The sequence below is a fragment of the Mya arenaria genome, chromosome 9 (genome assembly GCF_026914265.1).
Source record: "Mya arenaria isolate MELC-2E11 chromosome 9, ASM2691426v1".
NCBI classification, from domain to species: Eukaryota; Metazoa; Mollusca; class Bivalvia; order Myida; family Myidae; genus Mya; species Mya arenaria.
This window is the reverse complement of record NC_069130.1, coordinates 35,285,143-35,300,299: the sequence shown is the minus strand read 5'-3', so window position 1 is coordinate 35,300,299 and position 15,157 is coordinate 35,285,143. Positions and strand designations below refer to the sequence as shown.

General features: G+C 34.9%; 1 protein-coding gene across 1 annotated transcript; it reads right to left on the bottom strand.

Moving 5' to 3' along the window:
• Window positions 1–2,341: 2,341 nt before the first annotated feature.
• LOC128246762 (sodium/potassium/calcium exchanger 1-like) lies at window positions 2,342–13,694 on the bottom strand. The gene is made up of 7 exons (XM_052965179.1): window positions 13,642–13,694; window positions 7,341–7,453; window positions 6,637–6,755; window positions 5,253–5,390; window positions 4,320–4,463; window positions 3,267–3,356; window positions 2,342–2,952 (listed from the first exon to the last, which is right to left on the bottom strand). The coding sequence occupies exons 2-7, from the start codon at window positions 7,430–7,432 to the stop codon at window positions 2,501–2,503; spliced, it is 1,035 nt and encodes a 344-aa protein (XP_052821139.1). The 5' UTR covers window positions 7,433–7,453; window positions 13,642–13,694; the 3' UTR covers window positions 2,342–2,500.
• Window positions 13,695–15,157: the final 1,463 nt, after the last annotated feature.

Here is a 15,157-nt window from a genome sequence, read left to right as displayed (position 1 = left end):
GGATGGCTTACCTTCATATCTAAAATACGCTAACATCGCTTCGCATTCTAATGATGGATGGCTTACCTTCATATCTAAAATACGCTAACATCGCTTCGCATTCTAATGATGGATGGCTTACCTTCATATCTAAAATACGCTAACATCGCTTCGCATTCTAATGATGGATGGCTTACCTTCATATCTAAAATACGCTAACATCGCTTCGCATTCTAATAATGGATGGCTTACTTTAATATCTAAAATACGCTAACATCGCTTCGCATTCTAATGATGGATGGCTTACCTTTATATCTAAAATACGCTAACATAGCTTCGCATCCTAATAATGGATGGCTTACCTTAATATCTAAAATACGCTAACATAGCTTCGCATCCTTATAATGGATGGCTTACTTTAATATCTAAAATACGCTAACATAGCTTCGCATCCTTATAATGGATGGCTTACTTTAATATCTAAAATAGGCTAACATCGCTTCGCATTCTAATGATGGATGGCTTACCTTTATATCTAAAATACGCTAACATAGCTTCGCATCCTTATAATGGATGGCTTACCTTAATATCTAAAGTACGCTAACATAGTTTCGCATCCTTATAATGGATGGCTTACTTTAATATCTAAAATACGCTAACATAGCTTCGCATCCTTATAATGGATGGCTTACTTTAATATCTAAAATACGCTAACATAGTTTCGCATCCTTATAATGGGTAGCTTACTTAAATATCTAAAATATGCTAACATAGCTTCGCATCCTAGTGATGGATGGCTTACCTTAATATCTAAAATACGCTAACATAGCTTCGCATCCTTATGATGGATGGCATACCTTAATATCTAAAATACGCTAACATAGCTTCGCATCGTAATGATGGATGGCTTACCTTAATATCTAAAATACGCTCACATAGGTTCGCATCCTTATAATGGATGGCTTACCTTAATATCTAAAATACGCTAACATAGTTTCGCATCCTTATAATGGATAGCTTACTTAAATATCTAAAATACGCTAACATAGCTTCGCATCCTAGTGATGGATGGCTTACCTTAATATCTAAAATACGCTAACATAGCTTCGCATCCTTATGATGGATGGCATACCTTAATATCTAAAATACGCTAACATAGCTTCGCATCCTTATGATGGATGACATACCTTAATATCTAAAATACGCTAACATAGCTTCGCATCCTTATGATGGATGACATACCTTAATATCTAAAATACGCTAACATAGCTTCGCATCCTATGATGGATGGCATACCTTAATATCTAAAATACGCTAACATAGCTTCGCATCCTAATGATGGATGGCATACCTTAATATCTAAAATACGCTAACATAGCTTCGCATCCTTATGATGGATGGCTTACCTTTATATCTAAAATACGCTAACATAGCTTCGCATCCTTATGATGGATGACATACCTTAATATCTAAAATACGCTAACATAGCTTCGCATCCTAATGATGGATGGCTTACCTTAATATCTAAAATGCCCTTACACATCTGTGCATCCTTTAAATGGACGGCTTACCTTAATACCATAATTGTACTTAAACAGCTTTGCATCCTAGTGATGGATGGCTTACCTTTATATCTAAAATACGCTAACATAGCTTCGCATCCTAATGATGGGTGGACCACCTGAATATCTAAAATGCGCTAACATAGCTTCGCATCCTTATGATGGATGGCATACCTTAATATCTAAAATGCGCTAACAGAGCTTCGCATCCTAATGATGGGTGGATTACCTTAATATCTTAAATGTACTTATACGTCTTTGTATCCTAATCCTGGATGGCTTAACTTAATATCTAAAGTGTACTTATACGTCTTTGCATCCTAATGATGGGTGGACCACCTTAATATCTAAAGTGTATTTATACGTCTTTGCATCCTAATGATGGGTGAACTACCTAAATATCTAAAATGTACTTATACAGCTTTGCATCCTAATGATGGGTGGACTACCTTAATATCTTAAGTTACTAATACATCGTTGTATCATAGTTATGGGTGGCTTACCTTAATATCTAAAGTGCACTTACACAGCTTTGCTTCCTGGATTACCTTAAATGCTTATAACGCCATGCACATTTACTTGCCCAAAATGTTTCCTTGTCATTAAGCTGCTTCATATGGGAGTGCAACACTAGATATATTTTGGTTTTCACTGTAAACGATTCGTTAAACTTCAAAATGATATGGAAAAACCTACTGTAGGATCAAGAATATTTGACATACTATAATATATATAGCCGTCATGCAAAATATGAAAATGTCACTTTTTGTTTTATTATATAAATGTAACACAACAACTGCTTACTTTATGTATTTTAATTAGAGAAATAATAAAATATTTTTATAAAATTCGTAAAGAGTATTACCGTTTAATAATATTAAAATTCTAATTAATCAAATGTAAACTATTTAGAAAAAAAAAATAACACTAAGTCTGTTCTATCTTCAGCCGGATTCTTTTTAGCCATCTCTCATAAGTGCTTTCTTGGTAAGAACCTTCAGCAAACTCGTAAGTACCCTTCTCTCCTCCTCTTCCTCCTCTTCCTCCTCCTCATCCTCGACATCAGACCCCGCGGCATTCTCGCCCTCAGACCCGGTCCCATTTTCCTGGTTCCCGTCCTGTGTTTCTCCTGCGACGTCGCCTCCATTTGGGGTGCCCCCTGCCGCATCAAAAGCCCCATTACCACCTTGAACGTCAGATTCACCCTGGTTATCGCTCTGTTCTGGTGGGCCCTCATTTCCGGCGGCTTCATTTGGAATGCCCCCTGCCGCATCACCAGCCGCTGTACCTTCTTGGTCCTCAGATTCGCTCTGATTGTCGCCCTGTTCAGGTGGGCCCACATTTCCGGTGACGTCATCGTCCGCACCATTGAAATCATCATCTTCGTTTACGTCCTCGCCATTGTCGGTCTCTATTAAAAGAAATACATAATTTTACATCAGATATGCCGAAAACGTTGCGTTCAACTTCTTTTCTTCAGACGATACATCGCTTTATCCTAAACGTCGCATCAAAATATTGAATGCTAATTTTAAAACAGACCGTTCGTTGATTCATCGGTGATATTAATATCTTATTTCAAGAAAATATATACTGAAATGTTTCAATACAAAATTGCTCGATGTAAGTGCGTGGACCATAAAATTAAACAAAAAGAAGGCCAAGGCGTTTATTGGTTAATCGTAGCATCAAAAAGATCATGACCGTATATGTAAACGTACTGACCTTCGTCCATTTCCACGAGGGCTTGACTCAACTGCTGCAGTTGTTCCGCTAACGCCTGCGAAAATGCCCGGATCATCATCATCCCAACTTCTGCAAAACATAAAAGAAAACTTTATGCATGTGTGTGCTTTGTGAATAGTGATATCTAAACCGTTCCTCCTATGTAAGATATAAGATTTCAGATATTGGTCTTTCATCCTAAAGATCTCGGTTTTGATCCCAACTCGCGGCTTACATACGCTATATAGGACAACCGTTACATAGAGTTCGGGGATAATCCAAACAACGACCGATGAAACATGTTTGAATATGGCTCGTGGTATCTCTTATTCGACCAAAGTACTCTTTAACATCGAACAGTTAAAAAAATCATTATAATACAGTCGAACCCCGTTGGCTCGAAATCGCTAGGCTCGAATTCCTCGTTGGCTCGAACTGGATGTGAATGACTGATTTCTTTAAACTGAAGGTAAGCATTCCCGCTTGGTTCAAATTTTCCGTGGCTCGATTTTCACCGGTCCTGGGGAGTTCGAGCCAACGAAACTGGACTGTAGTAAAATATCATAATTTAAGTGTTACTCTTTTTTGATTAAGCACTTTGGTACATTGAAGCTGAGCATAAGTTTATATATGTGTGTGGTGCTTATGTTTTAATTATATAGCTGCTCAAACAGAAACAGTAATCAACTCTATCACTACACACAAAAATACTACATTTATGTAAACATTATATAGTTAGTTTAAGTTGAAATGGCATACATTAAAAAAATATTTGCCCATAAACAATTTAAAACGATTTCACAATATATGAATAAGCGTTTCTGAAGTAATATCAAAAGGATTGATAACAGGCCTTTTATATGTAGAATGTACATATGAATATTAGATTCCTGCACCATTAACTTGGATGGATTTCACGCATCCTTATTTATTTTAATACATTTCGCGCATCTTCATTCATTTACGTACATTTCACGCATGACTTTTCCTATTCAAGTAGTTACACATACAACTTTTACTTGTTATGCAATACCAAAACTCGTGAATACAAACCCAATTTTTCAAGTCGTCCAATTATGCTTGGGTCACGAAAGATGGCCTGAAGATCTGGGAGCTCGGCCTCATCCTGTTGTCCAGGGTCAGTTTCCTGCATCCGTCTCAAGATGGGCAAGCCAACACCAAAAGTAGCCTCGCTCTCTAATGTTTTATATGTATGTGGTTAGTTCATACCGGTATTTTTTTCAAGGCACCGGGGTTATTTGTGTAAGACGGGATGTGTGTGTGTAGGGAGGACGGGGGGGGGGGGGGCATTCTTGCTTAGCAAGAACATTGTATACCCATACGCCTATACTAGTTAAACCTTATCAGATATAAAGTATAGCAGTTTGGTTGGTATTCAATATTGGTCTAAATTAGATCTAACAACGATGTAGCTAATCGGAGTGTTTGTAATTTATAACCGAGATCAAAAAGTGTGAATGGTTTCTATGATGTATGACCATAAGTTCAACTTAAGTTATATATTGGATACCACCCCAGAACTACAGTTCTATGAAAGGAGACCTGGGCAAGTATTCAATATTGATCTTTTTCTAATCCTTAGACACGCCTCAGCGGTTCCATTAAGTCGATTGTTCAATCTTTTTTACAGTCAAATAAAAAAGCTCAGATTCTACCCTTTAAATTAAGATTAATTTAAACTCTTTTTGATAAGACAGGGTGTCTCATTACATTTAAGGAATGGGGGCGGGACCCTGAGAAAGTGAAAATATGGATTTTTGCTTAAAAGGATTTTTTTTTGCAAATTGACAGAAATGGTGAAACAAAACAAAAAATGGAAAATGAAAACATATTTAATTAGTTAGCAAATGATTCCCAATGTGGGCCCCAAAATTCATTAAAAGACGGAGTTAGAGTTAACCTACGTAAAGTAATAAATTTAGAAGATTGATACTGATATTGATATTGAGCTAATGAAGTGTGTACCATGTTCGGCCAGTAGTTGGTCCCTGCGTTCCATGACTCTCTTTAAAAAGTTCTGTCTCTTCTCTACCGGAACAAGTAAACTGGCGATCATTTGTGTTATACCCTGGACATTCTCCGCTATCCCTTCCTCGTGGTTCTCTGGGTTGTGGATGGAACAAACCAATTATCGTTGTTAAAGCTGCACTTTTAATGACTGACTTTTTTACTTTTCTTTTTTAAGTTTTTGTCGCAGAATCAGGTGATTTTGGTATCAATACCTTTTATTCATTCATAAACGATAACTCACAATAGAACAGATCGCAAGCATTTGGGGAACTGCCGAATAATGGATTTTTTAGACTTTTTTCTAAAAGCGTTAGTGACGCCTTAAGCCATAAAACAATTCTAGAGCGTAAATATTAAAACTGCGATCTGATTTTTTCAGCAATTTGGTATCACTGATTTCCAGACACTTACGCACAAATTGGCTCATTTGCTAACAAAACAAGTTGACAAGACGGTCAATCTTTGAGAGTGCAGCTTTAAAATTAATAAGAACAACCCAAACACACATATCCTGTTTTCAGACAGTTCCATTAACCTTATTGGCAAATCTGATGTCTGATGACCCAATTTAAGTTCGGAATCATTTGAATGTAAGTTGAAGGGTGTTTACTTGAACATGGAATAAAGTAAAACATACATTCAGCTATTACAGTATTTGTTTTTGCTTTTTGAAGGCAAACAAAACCATAATTCCTATATATTTTTTTTGTAATTTTCTTTTAATTTTCTTCTCACAAAATACTTATCAATGATTACAAAACAATATGGGTTCACAAACATTGTTGCCATTTATAAGGTTAATGTAACATTTAAAAAAAAACAATAAAAAAAAACAAACAAAAAAACAACATTGGTATATATCAGATTAAATAGATAAATACCAAATCACTTAAATGCATTACGACAGTAATCTAAGCATATTGATAACGTCGCAATACATATATATGCAGGAAACACTTTTTTTATTGCAAACATGACTATCGTATTATGATTAAATAAAACGTGTCGATGTTTGTCAGTTAGAGTTCAATATCTAATACGCATAATATACTCATTATTTGCTACGTATGTAGGTGAAATAAAAAGTTGAGCAAATTTTACGAAGCAAGATTTTATCAGATTTCAAGTTATTGTGTCAATACACCGATTAGTCAGCAGTGTCTTTTGACTTTTTGGTGATTGATTCTATTTATGAAATACATTTGTATTTTTATAATAATGGAGATGGATTTAATCCAGTTGTCCTCACTATTACATTGAACATCTTCATAAATTTTTTGAAAGATACCATCCGTGAACAACAAGACATTTTTAATCATTGCCATACAAACAAACCCACCTAGTTCTTTTATAATACGGACACCTTCAATGATAGGGTTCTCGCCATCCGACTCCACTTTGCTCTCCTCTTGGAAGGTGTCCCGTAGCTCTCCCAGGCGTCTCCTGGTCGCTTCCACCCTAAGCCAAAATAACAACAATCTTCGTGTTGAAACAAATACAGCAGAACCCCGATTTATTTAAACTAAAGGTAATTGTTGCCGCTTGGTTCGAATATTTCGAGGCTCGAGCTTTTTTCGCCGATCTTTGGGAGTTCGAGCCAACGGTGTTTGACATTATACGCAACAATGTTGTTTATGTTTTTGGCTACCAGCCTATATGTTATATATGTGTATGTGTGTATTTTTACTATTTTCGAGTGTAACCCGGTACATATTTGTGTGAAGTACATTAAAGACTGGTTTGACCAGAGACTTGAAAGTATGTTGCAAATCCTAACAACTGCTCCTACCTTACTTTAAATAGTTTAAAATGTCTATCACATAACACTAGTGGATGCTTAGCTATGATAATACGTTGAAATATCGTCGTGATAAGCAGCCAATAAAATGGGGTATTTTTATTTTTAGGGGCAATACTGATTTTACACAATGGAGGCCACAGGAAACTATTTAAAGTAAGCCAGGGAGAGCTGTTGAGATCTTTATTATACTTTCAAGACTTTCAAGTCTGTGTGTGTGAAGACTATTTGTGTATGATACATACATGTTTTTCCTTGCTATTTGGGAGATTGACGCAGTGATGCCTGGTGCAATGACCAGCAAAACGACCAACGGGAACAGGAACTGTCTCGCCATAGTTAGGGAACGAAATATTTCCTGAAACAATGTACTAGAATACAATGTACATTTTAAGCCAATAAAATTGCAGACAATCACTAAGCACTAGACTTAGAATTTCAGCTTTCGCGGGTGTTTAAGGTCCGCATACTGCCACTCAATCAATACCCAATCCCTGCGTCAGATTTAGCGTTGGTAATGTATCAGCCAATGAGGTTGAAATCTAAGTCAGTTCGATGACCGGAAGTAATATCGTGATGATTAAGAACGGTTATTTCGCTACGTTCACTCCACATATGATTATTCATTAAGAAATTACTTCATGTCATCTTACTATTACTTCGATGAACAATACCTCGGAGAGGAATTGCATTATGTTATGTCCACCGTTCCAATATTTGATATAGAAAATGTAATTATATTGATTTGCTGTGTACTTTTGTTTAATTGTATATGTTTCAATCAACAAGAAACAGCAAGGTGTGTTGACCGCCATACAAGGTTAGGGTTAATAAATTAATAAAAAAAACAGCCATGGTCATGTACAAACTCGATTCAGATGCCTAAACGAAATAAATGAGTTAATGATTTACTTGATAACAATCATTATCGGAACAGTAATAATCAATGCATGCTGCTTTAGCTCCAATGTGGTCAACATCATGTTATGTTTATCATTATAAATATATTATATTTATATATTTTTATTAGTTGTTTATTATTATAATTTGAAAAGGCAGTATTTCTGAAGTTTTCAACACATTTATTTTAGTAAATCAGCAGTCTGAAGTTTTCAACACATTTATTTCAGTAAAGCAGCAGTCGGAAGTTTCCAACACATTTATTTTAGTAAATCAGCAGTCGGAAGTTTCCAACACATTTATTTTAGTAAATCAGCAGTCGGAAGTTTCCAACACATTTATTTTAGTAAATCAGCAGTCGGAAGTTTCCAACACATTTATTTCAGTAAATCAGCAGTCGGAAGTTTCCAACACATTTATTTCAGTAAATCAGCAGTCGGAAGTTTCCAACACATTTATTTCAGTAAATCAGCAGTCGGAAGTTTCCAACACATTTATTTTAGTAAATCAGCCGTCGGAAGTTTCCAACACATTTATTTTAGTAAATCAGCCGTCGGAAGTTTCCAACACATTTATTTTAGTAAATCAGCCGTCGGAAGTTTCCAACACATTTATTTTAGTAAATCAGCAGTCGGAAGTTTCCAACACATTTATTTCAGTAAATCAGCAGTCGGAAGTTTTCAACACATTTATTTCAGTAAATCAGCAGTCGGAAGTTTTCAACACATTTATTTTAGTAAATCAGCAGTCGGAAGTTTTCAACACATTTATTTCAGTAAATCAGCAGTCGGAAGTTTTCAACACATTTATTTCAGTAAATCAGCAGTCGGAAGTTTCCAACACATTTATTTCAGTAAATCAGCAGTCGGAAGTTTCCAACACATTTATTTTAGTAAATCAGCAGTCGGAAGTTTCCAACACATTTATTTTAGTAAATCAGCAGTCGGAAGTTTCCAACACATTTATTTCAGTAAATCAGCAGTCGGAAGTTTCCAACACATTTATTTCAGTAAATCAGCAGTCTGATGTTTCCAACACATTTATTTCAGTAAATCAGCAGTCTGATGTTTCCAACACATTTATTTCAGTAAATCAGCAGTCGGAAGTTTCCAACACATTTATTTCAGTAAATCAGCAGTCTGATGTTTCCAACACATTTATTTCAGTAAATCAGCAGTCTGATGTTTCCAACACATTTATTTTAGTAAATCAGCAGTCGGAAGTTTCCAACACATTTATTTTAGTAAATCAGCAGTCGGAAGTTTTCAACACATTTATTTCAGTAAATCAGCAGTCGGAAGTTTCCAACACATTTATTTTAGTAAATCAGCAGTCGGAAGTTTCCAACACATTTATTTTAGTAAATCAGCAGTCGGAAGTTTCCAACACATTTATTTCAGTAAATCAGCAGTCGGAAGTTTCCAACACATTTATTTCAGTAAATCAGCAGTCGGAAGTTTCCAACACATTTATTTCAGTAAATCAGCAGTCTGATGTTTCCAACACATTTATTTCAGTAAATCAGCAGTCTGATGTTTCCAACAGATTTATTTCAGTAAATCAGCAGTCGGATGTTTCCAACAGATTTATTTCAGTAAATCAGCAGTCTGATGTTTCCAACACATTTATTTCAGTAAATCAGCAGTCTGATGTTTCCAACACATTTATTTTAGTAAATCAGCAGTCTGATGTTTCCAACACATTTATTTTAGTAAATCAGCAGTCTGAAGTTTCCAACACATTTATTTTAGTAAATCAGCAGTCTGAAGTTTCCAACACATTTATTTTAGTAAATCAGCAGTCTGATGTTTCCAACACATTTATTTTAGTAAATCAGCAGTCTGAAGTTTCCAACACATTTATTTTAGTAAAGCAGCAGTCAGCCGTTAATGAATTTAATCAGGTGAAGTGGCAGATATAAACATTGGCTGGCCAAGTTAGTGCGAAGTTTGCACAATATAGTGTAGGCCACATGAACAGTTAAAGATTGTAAGTGTGCACTTAAACGTTGATGGTTATGCGACTTTTTCGCATCAAATACTTTTGAAAGTACAGTACTAAAATTATTTCATAATTTCATGGTACATGACTGTTACTGAATATAAAATTAAGTTGTTCTTGAATGTCAATTACACTAAAATTGCACCTATGTCTAGTCAGAGGGTGCATACTAAAATAACCGAAATCTTACATATTGAAGCTGAACTGTATTAAATTTATGGTAAATAGGCAAATGCATATAGTGAGTGACCGAACATATAAAAAACAACATTACCATGACCTTTTTCTAAACAAAACAAAAATGACGAGCTAAGTGCATACTTTAGGAGGCTAAGTGTCGCTATCAAAATGGATCTTACACTCTGATCATGTTTATCAATATATCCGATAAGTTTCCCATCGCTGCTCAATCGTAAATATATTTGAACCGTGGATAACTTAATAGCGATGTTAACCAAGCGATGTAATTTGTATACTCCTCAAAATAGGTTAGAAACCACGTGTTTATGGGTAAATCTTATACAAGGTCAAAGGAAATCAATTGCATTTGAATAGATTGGTACAGAACGAGTTTATGTTTACATTTAAATCGAAATTGAATAGAAGGATGAACATAAAAAGGATAAACCATGATAAAGACCAATATTTCACGATAAACTTGTCCTTGAGTGTAGTGTATATAACATCTTTGTTGGTCCTTCTTTGGTAGCTATGGATGATTTTAGAAATGCTTGCATTAAAGTCCACTATGAAAAAGAGAACGATATTGTGGCGGATCCGGCGTCTAGTGGTAACATACTTGACTGTCAATCCAAGGGTCGTAGGTTCGATTTCCCGCCACACTTCTAAAAATACCAATCTTCTTCCAAGAAGGATGTTAAATGGGGGTCCCCTTGTGACAGTGCTTTACACTGGTGCACTTTAAAGAACCAGGGTAGCTCTATTTAGGGTTAGGGTAAGGGTTAGGTTATTCTGCCTGTGCATGCCCCAACCAAGAACGACATATTATGACAAGGCTATTAAGTAAACGGCGTGAAGTCAAGAATTCGCTCCAAGTAGCACCTGTTATGTGTTTGTTTTGTTGGCAAACATTACTTGTCAAATAGTGCAGGTTGTTTAATTGTATAAAATTACCAAAAAGGATGAATAAATGTTGAAAACAATGGTTCTTATGAAGGACACTGAGTTTAATTTGAAAGAAAGGTACAGAAATCACGATATTTCGACCTTATGAGACTATAGTAGATCACAGTTTAGCTCTCACAAATCATTCAATATTTGTGCGTTCTCAGCTATTAAATACCCGTGTACAATCTTGTTTATATCAGTTATTTTTCATAAATGCATTATTTAACTAGTAGTTTAAGGTTTATCACTTAACATTTATATTTGTTATACATGTACATGTGTATGCATTGGTTTTGAATAAGAGTGTCACCTAAAACTAAAGGTCTCAGGAAAATCTAATACGGAGTGTCTTACATACTCTTGTTAGCTACATCATGTTATGACAGTGGACATACCATGCACACACATACATGCACTGCCGCTGTGCAAGTTTTCTTGTCGATGATTCAGCGCGTTTACCCTTACAGTGTGTGTATAACACGTGATAAATTACGTCATAAAAGTCGGAAAGCAATATTTTGTTTCCAAAAAAGATAACTTGACTATTTATTCATCCTATGAAATGAAGCATGGCACAGTCTACGCCGCTTCCATAGGCCAGCCTTCTGTCTCTTATATTGATTGGGAGTTTAATTTCTTAAAACACTTCAACAAACCTTTTCACAAAACCGCCACCTGATGTAACACTGTCAAAACATGATTTTGGAAAGAGGTTTGTTGAAGTGTTTGAGGAAACTAATCACCAAATCAAACTCCGACAATAAAACGAAGACGGAGCTCTTTAAGCGGCAAAGACTGCCCCTTGTTCAATTTAAAATGATAAAGAAAAGGAAAAGTTATATTTGTTTTATGTCATCATTCGAAGCAAAATGTTACTTTCCGATGTAGCTTTTGTGACGTAGCTTATCACGTGGTATACACACACTGCCTTAGTAAACATTTAAAATACGTTTATTCAACACCTGCTTCGGGTTAACTATTCGAGTGAGTCATATTCGCATGTAAGTATCATTTTCTTAGTTTTTAATGGTTTCGCCTCAGAAAACAAATGTAATTTAAATCCACCCACATGGATGAAATCGTTCGATTTTCATCTGTTTCTTAACAGTTCGGTGGACTCCTATTATTTGATTTTATTCAACGCGTTTGCAAATATTGTGAATACAATTGTATGTGCTCAAATAACTGTTTACAATGTACTGCTGTAACGAATACATTGATATACAATTTTTCTTTAAGTTATACTTCATATATTTTGAAGAGTATATATTTATATGCTGATTTACATTTAAATTTCTCAAAAGCTATTTTACTTGTGGGTTGATATTAACATTTTACGTTCATATATATAAGAAAAATTTGTTTGTAAGAAAAGGTTTCAACGCTTCTATTCTGGGTGATTCATGCATCGGCATAATTTGGGGAGCATTATCGTCGTTGCTTCCGTACGTCTATTACCTAGCGAACCCAGGGTGTTTAGGGGAAGGGGCTGTTAGGGTACGGAGTGTATTTGGGTATGTTTTTTAGTAAAAACACACATACAAATACATGTATAAGGGTCCATTAATTTAAAGAAGAAAGAATCACATGAACAATAAAAGTTGGTTCGTCCGTCCGTCCGTCCGCTCCACTTTTCGTGTGCGTGCTATTTCTCAGCAATTACCGGCATGGCTTCGTTGAAACTTCACAAGAAGCGTTGCTTACAATAGGTCATGCACATTTTATCAATACGTTTCAGTTTTACGGTGTTACACTGAGGTATGGCCCTTTTAATTGCTATATATAATGTGATATATGTGCATTTAATCAGTTTGTACTCCGTCGAAAGCATATAATTCTGTTTTAAAAATAAACTCTCTCTCTCTCTATATATATATATATATATATATATATATATATATATATATATATATATATATATATGAGTTTAATTACTATTAACACGAATATATTTTTTCATTACATAACACAAAACAAACAAAAAACAACGACTAAAAAAACATTTCTACGATGAAAATAAAATAAAAAAAATACAAGTTCAATGCGTCTTGAAATTTAACTGTCGTATATAGTTTATATATGTAAGTTTATCATTATTTATCAAAAACACTGCTTTTAATGATGCTGCATAATGATGCCTGTCATATCAATAAATAGTGTATTCTAAAAATGCATGTACGTATTTGTACTTGTACGTCCTCAAATGTTCTACTGAAAAGCATGCGCCGTAGCAACTGCACAAAAAGAGTGTTTATTAAACTGCGAAATACTAATCAACAACATTGAATTTTTCATGAATTATTTCGTTAATTGTTGAGAACCATTCATATACAGAGATGAAAATATTTTCCTTTCTGAAATATCTTTTAAATTTAGCATTAAAGTATATTTTATATTTATTTAAAGAAAATGTTTTCAGAAGCGTTGTGCAGATAACATGATTTAAAAAAAATGATTATAAAACAGAAGAAAAAGGCTTAAAAAGAAAATCAAAGTTTCAAAAGATAAAACACGTACCTTTCATAAACCACCTCAATTCGCTTTATGTGGAGTCAACCGCTCGTATATTCAGGTATAAGTGGGAAATGTAGCTGAGCATATCAAATGGTTTTATAAAACAGATCGAAACACCTGATTTTGAGAACCGGTTTCTGTACACCAGAGTTTTATGATTTTTAAATAACAGTTATATAAAATAAAAATATTTAATTATATATTTATAAATAGTCTAAACACATCCTGTCGCATTTTAGTTTTTCCGTATAAACCTTTACACATTCATAAACATTGCAAGATTTTTGTTATTGCTTTGTTCCGGTTTTCGGACCCGCCGACACAAGGTTTTTGCTATTTTTGTTTTTGGATAAAAATTGTTATTGCTCTTTGACAACATTTCAGAGTAAATTGATTACGACATATATCATCAAGCCCAATCACCCATAAATAAGTTATTATTATAATGGTAATAGTTCAATAAAACAAAAGCTAGTTTTATAACTGAAAACTCGTTATAATCATGGAATGTTTCGGAAGGGGGTTGCTTTCTGATCAGAAAATTATAAATATATGACCAATAAAGTTATAATATTGTTTATTCTATGTTTTAACTGAAATGGGACTTAAAATGGTCAACTATACGATCTTTCAAGGCGCAAAGAGATTGTTTATTAAACTGTTCTCAGTATAATTAGTACGACAAAACTCATAATCAATGGAAATTACGACCTTGAACTATGCGGCACGTTGATATATATATACATGTATCAATAGTTATGTGATTAGCATTGTTTCAGTAATAACTGTAGAATACGGGAAGTAACACTGCGTTGTGTTTGATGAAATTGTTTCAATTCATTCAAGATACACACAATTGAGTAACAGATACCAAGAACATAATCATGAAGTTTTTGGTAATACAATGTCTATCCCTGCCAGAGGTGAAGCCAGACATTACCGAATGTTACGCACTAAAGGGGGAGGGTGTGGGATGGGGGAATATTCATGTAGCCGGTTGAGGTTTTTTTTTTTTGGGGGGGGGGGTCTACCCAGTGGAAAACAATGGAAAATGGAACGAACATGTTGAGCTCTACAATGGAAAATTTAACGAACATGTTGAGCTCTGAGGTGTATTTGGAGGGATTAATAGGTTCGAGGCCGACGACTTTGTAGATACCAAGTGCTTGATTTCGGCTCAGAAAGCTATCTATCACAGGGAAGCAACGTTTTCTTTGGCTGCTCTTCCTTTTATTCTGATATCAATTTTTAGCTTAGCCCTCGACCTTTCATTTTTCAAATTAATGTTACGCACATGCGTAAGTGCGTAATGCTGGCTACGCCCCTGCCTGCAGTATTCAAGCTACCCAAACATTGGTTGATACACATCATGTGACATTTTTTATTAAATATCGACGTCATCAAAACTTGAGATCACTCGATTAACAGAAATATCAAATGATCGGCTATTTAAATGAGGTAATACACATTTGTATAACAGCGATAGTTCAATGTACCAGTCAATTGTAACCACGGCACC